At 60.1% G+C, this 18498-nt stretch overlaps 1 protein-coding gene across 5 annotated transcripts in view; it reads right to left on the reverse strand.

Moving 5' to 3' along the window:
* NEK6 (NIMA related kinase 6) overlaps window positions 1-18498 on the reverse strand; it is a 112880-nt gene that overhangs the window by 22888 nt on the left and 71494 nt on the right. For all 5 annotated transcript variants that reach the window (XM_058302402.2, XM_004463422.5, XM_004463421.5 and 2 more), the window contains exons 3-7: window positions 14574-14714; window positions 13284-13346; window positions 8259-8369; window positions 4112-4220; window positions 2879-2986 (exon numbers count right to left, since the gene is read on the reverse strand). In XM_058302402.2, coding sequence (XP_058158385.2) covers window positions 2879-2986; window positions 4112-4220; window positions 8259-8369; window positions 13284-13346; window positions 14574-14714 — 532 coding nt within the window. The remainder of the gene's footprint in view (window positions 1-2878; window positions 2987-4111; window positions 4221-8258; window positions 8370-13283; window positions 13347-14573; window positions 14715-18498) is intronic.

The raw sequence follows: 18498 nt of genomic DNA on the forward strand, positions 1-18498 counted from the left end.
GGCCGCTTCCCGCCCGTCTCGCAGCCCGCTGGGTGGCTCCGAGGCCGCGGGAGGGGGCCAGCCCAGGCGGCGGCCGTTCCCCCAGCTCCAATTCCTTCTCATTAATATAATAAGTGCACCAGTCGGAGCTGATAACATCACGCTGTCGGGCGAGGCCGTGTCTGTGCGGCTCCCGATGCCGTGAGCTTAACCGGCTCTGACTTCCCGTCTTCTCCGGAGCGGGGCAGAGAAGGGCTGGAGCCTGACTGAGGGCACGGGAGGGAGCGGTTTTAACTCTTCTCTTGAGTTTTCTGGCCCGTTCAAAGCTTTTAAACCAGAGAGGTAAGCACATTCCCAAACTGGTTCAAACGCTTCTGTTCCCTACCTTTTTTATCTTTAAAATTTTTTTAAAATTTTACCTTGAAATACTTTCAAAGTTACAGGACAGATATAAAAACAATAAAAACCCCATAGAGAACGCTGACATACCCCTAGCCCCTCAGATGCACCAATGTGACATTTTGCCACTTTGCCATATTATCAGTCCATCTGTCCATCTACCTGCTTATTCGTACATTTTCTGAACCCTTGGGTGTAGGCTGCACACATCACGATCCTTGAAGATTTAGTACTTTCATGTACATTTCCTAAAGGACAAGGAAATTCACTTATGTAACTACCTTAAGTGCAGTTACCAAGTTCAAGAAATTTAATACTGATATAAAGCTTCTAGCTATATTCCAATTTTTGCATATGTCCCAATAATGGCCCTTTGTGTCTGTTTCCTTGCAAGATTCCATCCCGGATCATGTACTGCATTGACTCGTCACTGTGTCTAGTTGCTCTTCAACCACCCACACCCACACCCCCCTTTTTAGGAGGCACCAGGGGCTGAACCCAGGACCTCATACATGGGAAGCAGGCGCTCAGCCACCGAGCTACACCCACTTGACCCTTCACACTCTTTTAACAGAAGCAGTGTCTGAGGGGGCTGGGAAAGACAAAGTTTCCTTCCAGCAACCGGAGAGTCAGTGGCTAGGGTACCTGGAGGAAAATTCTGGAAAAAGCACAGGCTCTGGCATAGAGTCTGGGTTCAAGCCTTGGCTTTGCCACTGAGTGACTCCAGAAAAAAAAATCACTCACCCTCCCTGAATTTCAGATTCCTCATTTGTAAAAAATCAGGCCCCTACCACCCCTCACAGCTGCCGTGATGCCTGGATGAAGTATCAAAAACTCACAGACCGGGAAGTGGGCGTGGCTCAACTGATCGAGCGTCCGCCTACCACATGGAAGGTCCAGGGTTCAAGCCCATGGCCTTCCGGCCCATGGGATGAGCTGGCCCACGCGCAGTGCTCGTGTGCGCAAGGAGTGCTGTGCCATGCGGGGGTGTCCCCCTGCGTGGGGGAGCCCCACGCACAAGGAGTGCGCCCCACAAGGAGAGCCACCCCGTGTGAAAAAAAAAAAGCGCAGCCCATCCAGGAGTGGCGCCGCACACACGGAGACCTGATGCAGCAAGATGACGCAACAAAAAAGAGACGCAGTTTCCCGGTGCCGCTGAGGGTGCAAGCAGACCCAGAAGAACGCACAGCGAGTGGACACAAGAGAGCAGACAACGGGGCGAGGGGGCGGGGAGGGGAGAGAAATAAAGAAAATAAATCTTTAAAACAAAAACCAAAAAACTCATAGACATCACAACTCTGCTGAGATGCAGGGCTCAGCTGGCACATGAATACGTCTCTGGGACGTATTACGTATTGACTAAGCGTTGCCGACACCTCCACACACACACGCCTGCAGGCAGCTCGTGTGGGCGCTCTCTCAGGTAGGGCCTTTGTCCTAACCGTGTGCTAATTGTCACCCTAACCCTAGCCTCAGTCTCTGAGTCATTGGGACAGGCATGAATAGTGCGTTTCCATAGGAACCAGCACCAGAAGATGCTGTGTGTGCAGCCGCATGCCATGGGCCCTGTAGGTGCCGGAAGGCAGGAGACACTGACTTGAGCCCCTTTCGAGGGGGCAGGACCCGGCTCCCTCCTGGTGACACGGGGACATCTGCCAGGATCTGGGGCAGCACTCCAGGAAGTGAGCCAGAGGAGCGCCTCCCTCTGCTAACGGCACCTCAAAGAGCCTGGGAATTGGGCCCTGCCCGCCTCACGGGCCTCTGGGGAACGTTCCCGCACAGCAGTGGTGGGCGCCGGGAGGCCTCGGTGACACCCAGGAGCCCTGTGTTTGGTGCTTCACGTAATGTGAAACACACACCCGGCCACCCTGCGCCGTGACTCCGGGAGGCGTCCAGCCGCCGAGCTCGGCACCCAGCCCCGCCTGCGTTCACAGCCGCCTCCCGCGGCTCCCTCCCGGGGACGCTGCTCTCCAGCCGGACCAAGCCCCCAGCTCAGCCTCGGTACCTTCGCACATTCCCTTCCGGGAATGCTGCTCCCACCCCCTCTGCCCCACCTGCTCCTCTCCACCCTTCACGGTCCAGCCAAGTCGCCTCCTCCAGGTAAGCCGCGGCCCACACAGCTTCGAAACCTCCTGTCTGAACGTCAGAAACGCAAACGGCCCGAACGCCCACCACCCGAAGTGGGGCGCCGCCAATCAGGAAGACAGGATTACTGCCACGTGCAGCCACAGAGGCACACCTCCCCCTCCATCAAAAGGGTGCAGACATCCCCTCCTGGAGGCGCCCAGGGGCTCCTCAGGGCCACAGTTTGCTCCCCTCTGGGTCGCTGATCTTAGCAGAGAGCAGGTGCCAGGGAGCGCCGGAGGCGTGAGTGGAGGAGGCGCCAACCTTCAAAGGGGCGCCCGCCTGCACTCCGGGAGGAGCCAAGGACGCAGTGGGGGCAAGCCCGAATCTCCCCGCGGGAACCCCGGGCACGGGGGCACGGGCGGGCCCCACTTACCTAGGGAGTGGGCCGCGGTGGTCTCGGAGCTGAAGAAGCGGCCCAGGCCCAGGTCCCCCAGCTTCACGACGCCCGTGGCCGTGATGAACACGTTTGCCGGCTTGATGTCTGCGGGGGGAGGCGAGGGGCCGGCTGGGCGAGGAAGGAGGCGGCCCGGGGCGGCGCTGCAGGGGCCTCGGAAATTCCCTTCCCTCCCTGCGCCTGTGAAACCTGCCTGACCTCACCTTCCTCAGGGGCTGCTGTCTAGGAGGGCAGGGGCGTCTGTGCTGGTTTCCTTGTGTCAGCTGTCTCCCTGATGCCTGGAACAATGCCTAGTGCATAGCAGGCGCTCGGTACAGAGGTGCCTAACAAATGAAGGGCACACCTGCGCTGTGCCCAGTGAGGAGGGCAGGGCCTCACACTCAGCAGACAGGTGGAGCGAATGAGTGGAGGACTCAGAGAGAGCACCCGGCACCCTGCTTGGCAATCAGCAGTGCTCACAACAGGCAGTTCCTTCCTCACAATTCAGGGATGAAGTCAACTTTTGGAAACACTCCTTTGTAGGTGTCTCACCTCTTTTGTCCAACCAACTCCTACAAAGACATCAAAGGCCATAGTAAAAGTTCCCTGGTCGACTTGGGCATTGTCCTGAATGACCTTGAACGACAGATACAGGCCATTATAAATCTTGCCATAACCTACAGAATTGAGTGGGAGAGAATGTGAACTACAATGTAAACTATAATCCATGCTTAGTGGCAATGCTCCAAAATGTGCTCATCAACTGCAATGAATGTACCACATTAATGAGAGATGTTGCTAATGGGGGTAAAAGTGGGCAGTGTGGGGACCAGGGCATATGGGAATCCTCTATTTTTTATGTAACATTTATGTAATCTAAATATCTTAAAAAAAAAAAAAGTCCCCTGGTCTGGGATGCTTCCCCCAGCAGAGCTGGTGGCAGTGCCGTAACTGGCCGTGCCCGCGCCAGCTCCCAGGCCGGCCCTCCACCTCCTACTGCCGCAAACCTCTCTGGGCTGGTCCTGGGCTGAGTGTCGGGGACTGGAGGTGATATGCCGAGCACGGCCCCTGTGCCCTGGGGTTCATGTAACTATCTGGCACCAGGTGTCCCCACCATGGGGGTCCCTAGCATGGGTCATGCGCCACGTGCGGGCAGGGGCTGCGGCCGGGGCCCCGCGATGCCTGGCCTCCTGCTGGCTCCCGGCCCGCGGCCCTGGCAGGGCCACCACGTACCTCGGTGCATCACCCGGCGGGAGTGCATGTGCTCCACGGCGCTGCACAGCTGCACAAAGTACTTCCACACCGTCCTCTCGGGGATCAGCCGCTTCTGCTTCTTAAAGTACTGCGGTGGCACGACACGAGAGAGACACAGGCCTGGGTGAGCGGGGGCCGGCAATGAACTCTGGCAGGCAGGGTGCTGAGGTTCCCCCACGCACCCCACCTAGGGGCGAGCGCCCTGGGGTGGGCAGGTCTCCTTCATCCCTGGCCTGGCCCAGAGTGGGAGTCCCAGGCAGGCTGGCATCTTGGCAAAGGCTGCTCTTAATCACAGTTTTTCTGGAATCTCTGGGCACTGCCCATCTCCTCCCACCCCCCTCAGGTTGCTCCTTGCAGCCTGGTTTTCTCTGCCCCCAGCCCCAGCCCGGCCTAGGAGGTGGGTGCTCAGGACACGTTTGGTGGTTCTAGCTTGGCTCTGGGGGCTGAGGTCTGCCCCCACCTCCTTGGAGCCGAAAGATCTCAGTGAATGTGATCGTTAAGCATGGCAAGAGCCTCGCAGAAATGGTCTGACATTCTCAAACAGACGCCCCAGTTTCAACAGGCCTTAATCTACTTCATTACCTGGGAAAACATTTAATGTCCCAGAAAAGCAACACAAAACAAAACAGGACACACCGAATGTGCTGTAACCAAAGGTCCCCAAGAAGTACAACAGGAGCGTGTCCTCGGCGGGGTCTCCCCGGGGGCCCAGGGCTGGGTGCTGGGTTTGTGGGGGGTGGGGGGAGTAAGGGAGGGGAGGAGGGGAGAGGAGGGGGAAATGACTTGGACACCAGGGACTTGAGGAGCAGGGTTTTGTCTGGGGACTTTCGATTCAGAGCAACCATTTTTCCCCAAAGCAGCCAGAGGCAAAGCTGGAGGCCCCTTTGTCGGGGAAGCTGCTCTGGTCAGGGAGGATAGGAACCGACTCAGGACACCTCCCCAGTCCGGACAAGGGGGCGTGGGGTAGAAGAAAGGACCGGACATTTCCTGGGCATCCGCTGTGTGCCAGGCACAGAGCCGGGCCCTACGCAGGGAAGCCTGTGCCCATTGTACAGAAGAGGAAACTGAGGGTCACAGGGTCAAGGCAGTCACAGCTCCCTCCTGCGCTTCCCTCCTGGGAAGTCTGAGCTCTGAACCCACTTCCAGCGACATCAGGCTCCAGCCGTGAAGGGCCGAGCCCCGAGGGGTTCGGGAGCGCACCCAGGGCACAGAGCTGGGGTCCTGACCCCGGCAACGCCAACAGGGGGACAGCCGCGGGGGAGCCTCTCCTGGGGCTCCGTTCTGGGAAAGGGACCTCACAGCGAGGCATCCCAGGGTCCCCACACAGACCCCCCCCAGCACCGACTCCCCCCGGCCGCCTCCAGGCCTGGGTGGTGGGCTGCGCTGGGTGTTATTTATGCTGTGGTGTGAGTTAATCCTCGTTATAGCATTTAAGCAGGACACGCGAAACCGCGGGTGGTGATTTCCTAAATGTCACGTCCTGTAAGCGCTGCCTGACATTTAGCGGGAAGGCGCGGAGTCTCTGGTGGGCCCCGGTTTCACCATCCTCGTAAATAACGGCGGCACCGTGGCCGTGGTGGCTGTGTGCGCCCTCAAGCCACAGGCCCTGCCCTCCGGCAGCCTCCCTGGCCAGCCTGGGGGTGGCAGTCTCCTTGGTGAGGACCCCCTGCCCGCGAGGCCCAGACACAGCTGAGAGGATGAGGGGCCGAGAAACCAAGTTACCAGGTGCCAGGCACTGTGCTGGGCGTGTTACAGAGGAGGAAACCGAGGCACAGGGCCTGCCCACGGCCACTAGGCCAGCGTGCCTGACTTCAGGGCTGGGGCCTCCCCTGCCTGCTGGGGACAGCACCAGCTCTGCAGGCGAGGACCCCTGAGCTGGATGGGAGGGCGGGGGCGCTCGGGCTCAGGGGTGGCAGGAGGGGAGGCACCGCGCTGCGGGAAGAGGTGGAATCCCGGGGCGGGAAGACAGAGGCGGCGCTGAGCGGTGCCGGGTTGCCAGGAGCCAGGCCGCTGCCCCAGAAGCCCCAGCAACACGCATCCTGGCCCCAGGTCGCTGCCAGGATTAGCATCTGATCTGAACCCTGAGCCACAGCGTTGCCCTCAGAAAACCCAGGGAAGGGGTGCGGGCTGGGGAGGGGGGCACACACTCCACCCCGGGCCCGGTGCAGGGCTGGTGCTGGGTGCCACGTGCCGCCCTCCTCGAAGGGGCACCCAGGGCCCTGGGGTCCCCTGGGACAGGGTGGGGAGGGATAAACCCCCTGGCCCCCGCCCAGGCCTCTCTGCTCCGGCACCCCGGGACGCCTTCCCCGCCTCCCGCCCTCTCCACCTGCCCAGCCACGGCCAGCCCTTCCGGACAAGAGCTCCTCGCTGTTCCCCCCCCCCCCCCCCCCCCCCCCGCCCTCCTTCCTCCGACAACACAGAGCCCACCTGCTCCTCCCCTCCACAGCCTTGGGAGCTTCTCACGGCCCACCCCAACCTCCCAGGCTCCGCCTCCTGCTCTGCCTCTTTAATTAAGCGGCCCTGTGGGGTTCTGGGCTCTTCACCGCTCTGGGCCCTGGCACAAGCTGTTCCCGCCAGCAGGCTCAGGGCTCAGGCAGGTGTCACCTCCTCCAGGAAGCCTCCAGGGCTCTCCCGGGACCTGAACTTGGCTTGTCCTGCTCGTTCCAGGCCTGCCTTCCCCTTAGAACACCAGCTCCCTGAGGGCAGGGCCCATGCCGGCGCCATCCCGGGGCTGATGCCCGGTGGGTGCCCCCGGCCTGTGTGCTCAGAGAACGACGTGCGAAGGAGAAACAAGCGTGGGGGTAGGGGGCGGGAGAAGGAAGAACTAAGACATGATAAACCACATCTGTCCCCACCAGGGATCTGTGTGAAGATTAACATCTCTGCAAATGCATTAATATGTCAACGAAAATATAAAAGCAGGTGATAACAGCTCTGGTAATGCCTCTTCCCAAGGATGCCCGTATTCCTTGGAGCCAAATTTCAGAAGAGCAAGCGCTGAGCAATTGTTCCCTCCACAATGCCGGGGGAGAGCAGAGACTCGCCTCCTGGCCCGTCTCTCCGCGTGGCGGGGCCCAGGGTCGCTCAGGAGCCTGGCAGGCGGGGCCCGGGCAGGAGGCGGGCAATGGGGACCCGCTCCAGCGGCCTGGAGACTGAGGCTCCAGCCGGCAGGGACCCGGGGGCCTCCAGGGAGGAGCTGGGAGCGGGGCCGAGTGCTCAGGGCCTGGCGATCAGGGAGACGGGCAGCTCCACTTAGAGGCTGTGCTGCCTTGGGTAGGTAACTGAACCTCTCTGAGTTCTGCCAACCTCGGAGGACAGCGTGGACTCTGAGTGACGTGTGCGTGTGCTCAGCACGGCCAGGGCCCACAGTGCAGCTAGGCCAGGGGAGCCGGAAGGGTCACCGGTGCCGGGTCTGGGCTTGCGGCAGGGCTGGCCCTGAGGATTGGGATGGGGACAAGGGGTGCAGGGAGGTGGAAGGTCTGCCGTGCGGCGAGCAAGGGCCGGACCTGGGCCTGAGCCTGTCTGTGCGACAGATGCCTGGCCTCGACCCCTGAACGGGAATGACAAGGCTCCTGCAGGGGCCGGGGGCCATGGGGAGACCATCCACTGATGGGTCTCAGGCAGGAAAAGGGACCCGGGCCAAATGCATGGCCCTGACATTGCTGGGCAGTGTCGGGCAAGTCTCTTCACCTCTCTGGGCTCAGTTTTCCCTTCTGTAAAATGAAACAGATGGACCCACAAGATGCTTTCCCAGATTCCCTGAGCTGGGGTCTGACCTCACGTGGGCTTCTGTGTCTGCCCCGTGAGGCAGGAGAAGCAGCCCAAGAGCCTGGGGGGCAGGCCTTTGCCCAGCCGCCAGCCTGTCTGAGCGGCGTCTTGGCCTGGCTTTGGGCAGACCAGGCTCTCTCTTCAGGTGAGCTTCCTTGAGGCTGATGGGAAGACAGAGGTACACCTGGCGAAGGCAACTGGGGACAGAGCACCGGTGAGGGGGGCTAAGTGGCTCCCAAGGGGCTGCTGCCGGCTGAGGCTGGAGCAGCAAGGAGTGGGGGCTGAGGAGGGGGCCGCCAGCCCCCTGGGCTCCCTGTGCTCGGGCAGCCCCGGGCCCCGCCCCCCTGCCGCGCCTCACCTTGATCATCTGCGAGAGGTCGCCGGCGTCGGCCAGCTCCAGCACGATGTTCAGCTCGTTGTCCTCAATAAACGAGTCCAAGTACTTGATGATGTTGGGATGGTTTAATTGCTGCCCGGGGAGAGAGAGAAAGGGAGACGACACAGTCAGGGGCGGGCCAGCCTCGGCAGCTGCCCACCACCAGACCCCGGGCAGTGCCCACAGCAGGAGCCCCTGGCGTCTGCTGGAGAGGCAGGTGGCCAAGGGAGAGGCTGCGGAGTCGGTGTGGATCGCAGCGCAGCCTCTTCCTGCCTGCGTGACCTTGGGAAAGGCAGTGTGCCTGCCTGAGTCTCAGTGTCCTCATCTGGAAAATGGGCACAACGTCTTAAAGAGCCACTGTGAGGATGAGCTGGGCTAACGCCCCTGAGGTATCCAGCACAGGGTCTGGCCCGGGGCTAAGACAACAGATGGTCGTAGAAATCACCACCATCATCACCATCACCTCCACCCACGACCCTCGAGGGTGGGCCGGGCCCTCCTTTGTCCCTGTGCTCAGTCCATGGTACTCACAAGTGTTTGTCTCCGTCCCTCCTTCCCTCTCACTCTATTTCTGACCCACCCCCTATGAAATCGGAAAGAAGCCCATCTGGGGAAGGGCTGCTCTAATTGGCTCGTGCCTGCACCCTGCTTTGGCACCCCGTCGTGGCCTGTGCGTTTGTGGGGTGACTGTGTGGAGGCTGGATGGGACATGACCCCCTCTCAGCCCCTGCCTGGCTAAGAGCAGACATCGGCAACGACTTCGTTTGTAGAAGGCCCAAACAGCGGCTGTTTATACAGAAAATCGACTCTTCAAACCAAATGACTCCAGGATACCAGGAGACCAGAGGGGACCCACATATTCTGCCCCAGCGTGGTTGGCCCAGTCCTCCGGGCTCTCTGCAGCCCCAAACCAGAAGCCAAGTTACAGCATGCTTCCTAAAAAGCGGTGGGAGAGGGACACGCGTCGAGGCTGCACGCTGACCTGTGTCTGTTCTCAGTTTCCAAAACCTGGAGGAGCCCTGGTAGCCCTTTCCTCCATTCTCCAAGCCAGCCCCCAGTGGGTGGGCACCCCGCCATCAGGCAGCCCCTGGCCCTCCCCTACGTGTCTGTCCCGCCCTTGACTTCCACTGGGTCCTCCCAGGGACTGACCCCACTTGCTCTGGTGCCCGCCGCCTGTCTGGGTTCTCAGGCCATTCTGGACCAACCCCTGGCCCCGACACTGCCCCTGGCCACACTGCCCCGCCGGGCTGCCCAGCGCCTTGGGTCAGTAAATACCCAAGCAGGTACCGCAGGGCAGAGGCGCCTCTGTACAGTCTCCCCTTTCCGGGGGCAGGTCTGAGGCCCAGGGGGGCTACGTGTCCCTCAGACACTGAGGGCCTACAAAGGCACAGGTTGGGCAAAAAATGGACCTTGGAGACCAAGCAGGCCCAGAGGAGGGAAGGGATGGGCCCCCTGTCACACAGCAAGCTTCGTCCACACCCTCGTCCACAGAGTCCACGTCTCAGCCCATGACCCCCTGGTGGGCCTGGGTGGGTATGAAAAGGGGTGCACTGGGTCAGACCTGAAAGTGCTCTGAAGACGAGAGACTGCTGGGCACTGTCTGGCAGTGGCTTCTGGGTCAGGCAGGGGGTGGCTGAGGACGGCCGAAGGCTCTTGGCTTTGGACTCATGCGGTGCGAGTTCGGGGTTCCGGCCAAGGTCCAGCTCCACTGCGGGCCTTCTGGCGGCCTCCACCAGCCTCTGCCTCTCCCGTGTTCCCACAGCCCAAGCCCACCCAAAGCTGCACCCAAAGCTTCGTTCTGTGTCTCCCTCTTGCCAGACTTGGAGCTTCTGGAGGATGGAGTTGTCCAAGGCCCCAGGCCAGGTCCTGGCTGTGCTGGTGGTTGCTGAGGGATGGACAGACAGCAACCAGGAAGGAAATCAGAGTCAACTGCCCATCAGTGTAAGGTTCGCATTCTTTGATTTCATTGATTCTCCCTATTGCTTTTTTAATTCTCTATTTTATCTCCACTCTATCTTCCTTCTGCCAGCTTTGGGTTTAGTTTGAGCTTCTTTTTTAAATTCCTTAAGGTGAAAAGCTACATTTTGAACACTTCTTTTTTAATGTAGGCATTTACTGCTATAAATTTCCCTCTGAACACTGCCTTTGCTGCATCCTTTAAGTATTGGTGTGTTGTGTTTTCATTTTTGATCGTCTCTAAGAATTTTCTAATTTCCCTTGTGAATTCTTTGACCCTTTGGTGATTTAAGAGTGAGTTGTTTAATTTCACATAGTTTCCAGTTTTCCTTCTGTTACTGATTTCTAGCTCCATTCCACTGTGGTCAGAGAAGTTACTTTGTATGATTTCAATCTTCTAAAATTTATTGAGATTTGTTCTGTGGCTGAACATATGGTCTCTTCTGGAGAACGTTCCATGTGCACGAAAGAAGGCTGTGTGCTCTGCGCCTGTTGGGTGGAGTCTTCTACTGATGCCGGCCAGGTCTAGCTGGTTTAAAGATTCTTTGAATCTTTGCCATCAGCAGCTTTGCTCCCTGGCACTCGTGGTCCATCCCTGACATAATGTGGAACATGGTCTGTCGATGAGACCAGCCTCTCTTCCCTGCTGCCTTGACCGCCACTGCCTAGCACTCAGTGGCGCTCAAAACATGTGCTGACTGTACGCCTGCATTTGGACTGCGCTTGCCGTCCCACCCACACTCGGCAGCCGCTGCCCCCGCCACACCTGTGGCCTGGGAAGGTTTGGCTTTTGGGTCCTAGCATGAATGGCATGAATGATGTCTTCCAGTGTCCCCTCCGAGTCCCCGGCACATCCCGCTGACTTCCCAGAAGGGGCTGGCATTGGGCAGAGGTTATAACCATGACGACCAGGGCCACCTTTGACTGAGCGCTTCCAGATGCCACACGCAATGCGTGTGAAACGCTGTTCAGACGCATTTCTCACTGACTCCCCCAGCGCCTCTGAAGACAGTGCTGAATCTTCACTCCTCTCTTACAGAAGAGGAAACCGCAGTCCTGAGCAGTCAACCGCTTGCCCAAGGCTGGAGCAAGGGGGGTGCCTGCCTCTGCAGCCTGTCCTCTATGACATGTGGCTCCACCACAGCCCTGGGGAAGGGGACTCAGTCCCCCTCCCCAGCCGGGCCCAGCTCATGCCAGGAGGAAACCAAGGCTTGAAACGGTCCAAGGCCAGGGTTGCAGTTGTCCATTTTTGCACCCAGGGACCTGGACTGGGCTGGCTCAGACACGCAGGCTTGCAGAGTTACCCTGTCCAGTGTAACGGCACACGTGTGTCCTTGGCCACAAGTGGGGAGAAGTGGGGGAGTGGGTGATCTGGACCACCGTTGACAGAGTGGGGAAAAGCAGAGTCCCTGGGATGTCAACTGGACTTAAAATTTTAACATGAGTATCTGAAGGGCACTTTCAGCCTCGACTAGACACGAGGACACCTCCCTCCAGGCCCCCGTGCCTCTGGCCTCTGTCTGTGGCCATCTCTTGTCAGTGCTGCTGATGAGCACTTGAAGCTCACGTCGCCCTTGGCTCTCACTTTCAGGGGCTCCCCTTCCGTTCCCAAGGTCAAGTCTGTTGTCCTGGCCCGGCATTGAGGCCACCATGATCTTGCCCGGCTGACCTCTGTGGCCTCATCTCCCTTCATTCCCCCAGGCCCTGGGCTCCAGCTGAACCCCACGCTGTTGGGGTTCCCACAGGTGGACCTTCTCGGCTTTCTGGATTCCGCTCAGTCGCCTGGGTTCCCCTGGCCCGGTCCCCCTGGATAGGCACTGTCTGCTGCCTGCCTGTGCCCCGACCGGCCTGGGAGGCAGGGCCTGGCAGATGAAACCGCCTGCCGAAATGCCACAGCTGCTGCTTCGGCGAGTGCCGTGCCATGGGCAGCCCAGATCACTGCGCACTGTGGAATAAACTCTGTGTGTTTCGTGGGAGGGAAGGGGGACAGTGAGTGGGCGCCTACTGTGTGCTGCTGTGTGGGCCCTTCTTGCATGTTATTTAATGCTCTCCTTCCTCCCCTTCCATGTGCCAGGTATTCTTGCCAATGAGCAAGAGGGCAAACTGAGGCTCAGGGAGGTGAAGTCACTTGCAGCTTGTCAATGAAGACACCAGGATTTGAACATAGGACCTGCACCTCCGAAGTCTGTCCTTTTCTCCATTCCCAGCCTCCTCTGCCACCTCTGAGAGCCCAGACAAAATCCTAAGAGTGAGGAGTGGGGGGGATCCCCAGGGCCGGACCAGGGCCCAACTAGTCTAGAGAGCTCTGTTACTTCTGACCCCGGGACACCAATGTGGAAGCCAGCAGGGAGGAGAGGGGGCGACCCCAGACCCCCATCACCTCCGCCCCAGGCAGGCCCCTGCCCATCTGTCGCTCGGTGCAGCCCCACACGGGCAGCCCAGCCCCAGCTGAGCCCAGGATATTTGTCCACGTCTGTGTGGGACCTGCCTGCACCTGTGTCCTCAGCTCTGCGGAGGCCGGGGAGACCCAGCAGGACAAACAGGGGTCCCTCCCGCACCCACACCCGACGGCCACTTCTCCCCCAGGCTGATGCCCCGACGGAGAGCATCTGCTGGTGCCAGCTAGACGATGGGAGAGGAGGAGGAAAGCACGCCCACAGCTGAAGAGTCAAATGCGCGTGCTCTGCCATGGTGGAAAATAAAAAGAAAAGGATGAAGGGAAAGACGGAAAGAGGACGAGGGTGCAAGAGGGAAACAAGGTAGAGACAGCGAGGAAAAAAGACAGGGACAGACAGAACTGCAAATGGGTCGGACGCCCACCCTAGACGCCTTCCGCAGGCCACTGAGCGGCCTGGCTCTGGATGTCTTTGGGGGTGGATTCCGCGCCAGGCACTGCCGTCCACAGGCCCCGCGCCGCCCAGCCGCGACAAGGCCGAGCAGCTGCTGCCCCTATCTGGCAATCATTTCTGAATCCCCTGGGGCAACGGGTGCCTGGTGCCACTTGGCCACGTTGGATGTGACGTGGCCCAGTCTGCGGCCCGGGACACTCACCTTCAGGAGGCCGATCTCCTTGACGCAGTCTTGCCTGGCCTTGGCGTCCATCATCTCAAATATCTTCGGGGGAAGGACAAAGAGAAGCAGGGCGGTTAAAGCCTGGTGCCCAGCGTGTCAACCCCCCCCCCCCCGCCTCAGGGAGCCTCGCGGCCCCAGGTTCAAGTCCCGGCTCCTTCCTCTTCCGCTGAGGGACCTCATAAGGGCCACGGGCCCCACTCGGTGCATACAATGTGCCAGGTGCTGCATGGACCACGTCACCCCAAATCCTCACGACAGCTCCCGAGAGGCAGGAGTCACTACCCCCCACCACAGAGGATGAGCCTGAGGCCCAGGGAAGTCCCGTGACTTGCTGAGGTCACAGGGCTGCTGGTGGGAGACTCAGTTTTCACCTTGGTGAATGGGGACAACAGCCTGACCTCCTGGATGTTACTTCTTACTCAGTGTGGACAGAGTAAGAAGACGCGGTGGTGTGCCCAGCCCTGTGGTGCTTGGGAAAGGTGAGCTCCTTCCAGCACCTTCTGAATTCCAAGTACCAACAAAAGGTGAGCATCTAACAGCCACCCCCCTCCCCCCCAAAGCACAGCAGAGCAAGAAAACAACCAAGACAGAGGACCTAGGTAAGGCCTTCCCTGGAAGACAAAGAGCAGAAAACGGGCCTTTTCTGAGCAGGGGAGCCTGTCTCTCCTCCAGCCAGCCAGGGGCACCTGAGGCCGACTCCCCCACCCCCCCCAGAGGCTTCACCCGGGAGGGGCCTTGTCTCCCCTGGGCTTCCTGTCCCCAGGCTGTTAGCCTCAGTCTGTAAGGACAAGTGAGCAAACTGGGAAAGCTTTGCTGGGGCATTTGGAAGTGATTCCCTTCCAACGGGTCCATAGGATCCAACAGAGGTCGGAGGACACCGGAGCCCAGAACCGTGGAGCGAGCATGGCATCGGGGTGTTCAGACGTGGGCGTGGAGCTCACTGGGGCCCTGGTTCAAGCCTCCGCTGGGGCAAGAGTCCCCACCCGCAGGGCGGGGCCCAAGGGTCCATGAGGTTACCCGCGGGAAGCTCGTTAGCGCAACCCAGTATGCGGCAGGTGGTCAATGCACGCTCACTTTTCTTTTCCTTTAAGGTTTACAATGAGCTTTCACAGACAAGAGCCACCTGTTCTCGCCACGGCCCAGCGAGCTGGGCCCTTATTTCCCTCGTTCAGAGGGAGGCCGGGCGAGGGCCAGCGCAGGGCAGGACTTTCCGCTACGGAAGGCGGCCCCACTAGGCGGTGCTGACCCCGCGCGGGGCCGCTGGCTCACCTGCACCTTCTTCAGGGCCACCGTCTTCCTGTCCAGCAGGCAGGTGGCCTTGTACACCTCGCTGAACTGCCCGCGGCCTATCTTCTTCTCGATCTGGAAGTCGGCCAGCGAGCAGCGGAAGGACACGGCGGTCAGGTGCCTCTGCGGAGAGTGACGGGGTGAGCGGTCAGGCAGGCGGGATCTGTGCAGCCAGGGGCCCTTCCAGACCCCCAGGAAGTGGCCCTCCAAGGCGAGGAGGGACTCCTACTACAACTTCGCTATCACGAGCACCCCGTGTGCCCCGGGGACCCCCGGCCACCCCAGCCACTCTGCAGCCGAGCAGCCGAGGCTGCTTGCTTCCTCCACAGCATGTCGCCATCCGGAATTATCTGATGACACGTATGTTTGCTCATTCTCTGTCTCCTGCCCCAGAACAGGGGGTCCTGTGAGGCCGGGGGCCTCCCTGCCTCATTCACTCCCAAGTTCTTGGGCCCAGCAAGTCCGAAATAGGGGAGGTGACTTGTCACACGGCTTGCACAGGCCCTGTCACCAGCCCCACAGCCCAGCCCTTGGGGGACAATGTGGGGTACCCCAAGTGGTCATAAGGAATGGCACATTCCCCTCTTGGGGTGGCCATTCCATCTCGGAGGTGAGAAAACCGAGGCAAAGCTTGATTCAATGGCTTAGTTAAAATGTGCAGTTTTACACTGTGAGACCATTTTTTGGGTAAACCGCCTCTTTTATGTGGGTGACATGAAGAAACCTAAGACTTCACAATAACTCTGCAGGGGCCAGCATGGAAATGGGTGATGAAGCCGTAGTACCTGCCCAGGGATGGAGCTGTCTGGCAGCTAGTGGCCGTGTGGCCCCCTGCCCCGTAACACACACACGAATACGCTTTCAGGAAAGGAGAGCAGAGGGGGCCAGCGCGGGGCCCTGGGAGGGAGGGACAGGCACCACCGCCTGTCTGCCCCTGTGAGATGACAGCGGGGAAACAGAGGCCCGGCATGGCACGCCCACGTCACACGGCTCCAGCCAGCCTTTCCTCATGGTTTTGGGCCCTGTCCCTTCGCCCTCCTGAGTTCCCAGGAGTGTGGGGGACTCACTGCTGCCGCAGCGCCCACCGGCCATCTGGGCGGCAGGGGTCACCGGCATTCGTGAGGACGGGGCAGGGCGTCAACGGCTGCTGGACGCCTTGCACATGGTGGGTGCTCAGAAACGTTCGTTGAGTTCAGTTTCGGGGGAAGGGGTGAGGCGAGAATCGCTGGAAGCTCCACTAAAGCAGGAATAAGCTGCTGAATTTTCTGAAGTGAAGAATGCCTCTCCCGGACTTGGGTCAGAAGCATCTGTGAGGGCGGAAGGTCCAGGCGTTGTGTTGTGTTCTGGAACTCTCCCTCACTTCAAACACCAACATTGAGGCGGAGGAACCGTGGAAGGAGCCTCTGGAACCATGTGGGATTGGCAGTGGAGTATGGGGCTGAGTGTGTGCCCCAGGGCCAGCTGGCCTGGGGTCCAGTCCAGGTTCAGCCCCTGGCTGGTGGCCCTGGGCCATTACATAATCCCTCAGGGCCTCAGTTTCCTCATCTGTCAAGTGGACATAATAGAAGTATGCACATCTCATAGCGTTGCTGGGGGGGTCATGTGACTTATGACGTAAATCAGTTCCCACTGAGCTGGTGCTGGGTGCCCGGTGCCCTTTTTCCCGACAGGCGTGGGCAGGGCAGGTCTGAGGAGCCACGGAGGTCCAGGGCGGCTGATTCCCCCGTCCCTGCTCCCAGCCCTTCTGTGCCAAGGAAAGCCCACATGCACTCTCCTGCCAGGCTAAAGGAAGCCCAAGCCTGGGGCACTGGGACCACTGCCTCCTTCCCTCAGCAAACGCAAAGCTGGGCCGACCTTGACCTTGAGGCGTAATTAGCTCATGTGGCGGGTGACTGGGAAATGCCCCCGCCTGGGCACTCGGGCGGGAGGGCCGGTGAACGAGGAAGAGGAGGGTTTTCTCCACCACGTGCCGGTGTCTGTCAGGTAAGTCTTTTCGGTAAAGGTGATTAGCCTACCTACATACCCAGCACCCCCTAAGAGCACGTTTACTCAGGGCTTACTGTGCGCCAGGCCGCGTGTGGCATCCTTGCTGTGCGCCGCCTTGGTGAGTCCTCAGAATGACCCTGCGAGGGGACCTCACTAGCCTGAGCTCAGGAAGCTGGAGGCTCGCTGCTCCGGGCCCTGCGGCGAGTGACGGCAGAGCTGGGACTTGAACCCAGGACCGGGGGCCTGCAGAGCCTCAGCCCAGTGGGAGCGCCCAGGGGCCTCCCAGCTCAGATTCCGCCTCTGCTTTTCCTTCAGGACCCCACGACCAGTGAGACCTGCTGCTTCTGCTTCAGCAGAGCTTCCTTCTGCTCCCCGAGCCGGGACGTGTGCCCATCCTGACCCGCAGACCATGGGCCTCTGCGAAGGTCCCCGAGTGTCCTCCACACCGTGACTGACCGGCCCAGAGGGAGGGCTCAGAGAACATTTGTTGAGACACCAGGGAATGTGCTCGTGACACCTAGTGCGCAGTGGCACTGCGACACCTCTACGGAGGTGGGCGATCACTCGCCCTCCGAACAAGCCAAGGTCACATGCTCCGCACATGGAAGAGTCACACATAATCATGAAGTAACAGGCACTACTCTGTGTCAGTCACTACACTAACCGCTCATGTAGGTGACGTAGATTATGCCTTACATCTCGTAGCAACCTGGTAAAGCAAGGGTGACTAATCCCATTTTATCAGTAAGGAAACTGAGGACTGGGTCCCACAGCTCATCAGCGGGGGAGGTGGGACTTGAACTCCCTGTCTAATGTAGAGCCGAGGCTCTTTACCACCTGCTGCATAGCCAGGTGACAAGGGGTGGAGTCCCCCCTGTCTGTGGCCTCAGTTTCCCAGCTCTGCTGTCAGCGAAGGGTTTGGAGAAAGTGTCCTCCAAGGGTCCTTGCTCTGGGAATCCTGGGCTTCTTTCCACTGTGCTGGTAGGAGGTGGCCAGAGTCCCCGCCACTCATTACCCAACCCGGGGGTGTCATGGTGGGCCCCCAAGCTCCAGGCTCGTGTAGATGACATCCCAGCAGCATCGGCGGGACTCCGCTGTCCCTGTGCACAGGTAGTGACCCAGATCTGCATTTCCTGTCATTACCCACTTGGCCTAATTAAAAGAACGCAGCTTCTGTGGCAGGGGCAGGTGACGTGGGGCAGTAGCACCGCATGCTGGGGGTCAGTCAGAGTCGGGCACTGGGCACAGGCCGGGCAGGCTCTAGGAGTGACCCTTGTCCTTGAGGGGTCCTGTCCCCGGGTGGCATGCTGGTCAGCTGGGCAGTGTGGGACGCAGGGTCTCCTGGGCACAGCTGCCCGAGCCAGCAGGGCCCTGACCCCGATTAACTCAGGGAAAGGGTGGCCTGGGCTCTTGCCCCCAAAGGCCTCGCCTCTTTGCACGGCTGCCCTGAGGCCGCCCCTCCTGCACAGAGCATGGAGCCCTCCCAGCCAGGGGCGCCCGGCCAGCTGTCCTTAACGCCCAGAACGTGCAGGCGTTCACAGTCCCGCCTGCAGGGCTTGCCTGAGGACGCCAGGGCTGGGGCGGTGAAAAGGGTCCGTGATGCTTTACACTGCTGGGCAAACGCGGGGCCGGTGCCCGTGGCGGGAGGAGTGCAAAGATTCAACAAAATAGCGTCTCCCAAAGCTCCCCCAGCGGGGAGGGCCCCAGAACAGCTTGAGCAACGGCCCAGTGATGCCCTACGACCTACACACCCATGACCGCTCAGAAAGCCCGTCAGCTAAGGCTGACTGTCCCCTGCTACTCTGAGACCCTGCTGGCTCCTGGAGAAAATGCATACGACCCCTGTGGGGGGCGCAGGTCAGCAGAGGGGTAACTGCTGAAGACGCACCCACACTGGGGCCTTGGGCAAGCCCTCTGGACA

The sequence above is a fragment of the Dasypus novemcinctus genome, chromosome 8, assembly GCF_030445035.2.
Source record: "Dasypus novemcinctus isolate mDasNov1 chromosome 8, mDasNov1.1.hap2, whole genome shotgun sequence".
NCBI lineage: Eukaryota > Metazoa > Chordata > Mammalia > Cingulata > Dasypodidae > Dasypus > Dasypus novemcinctus.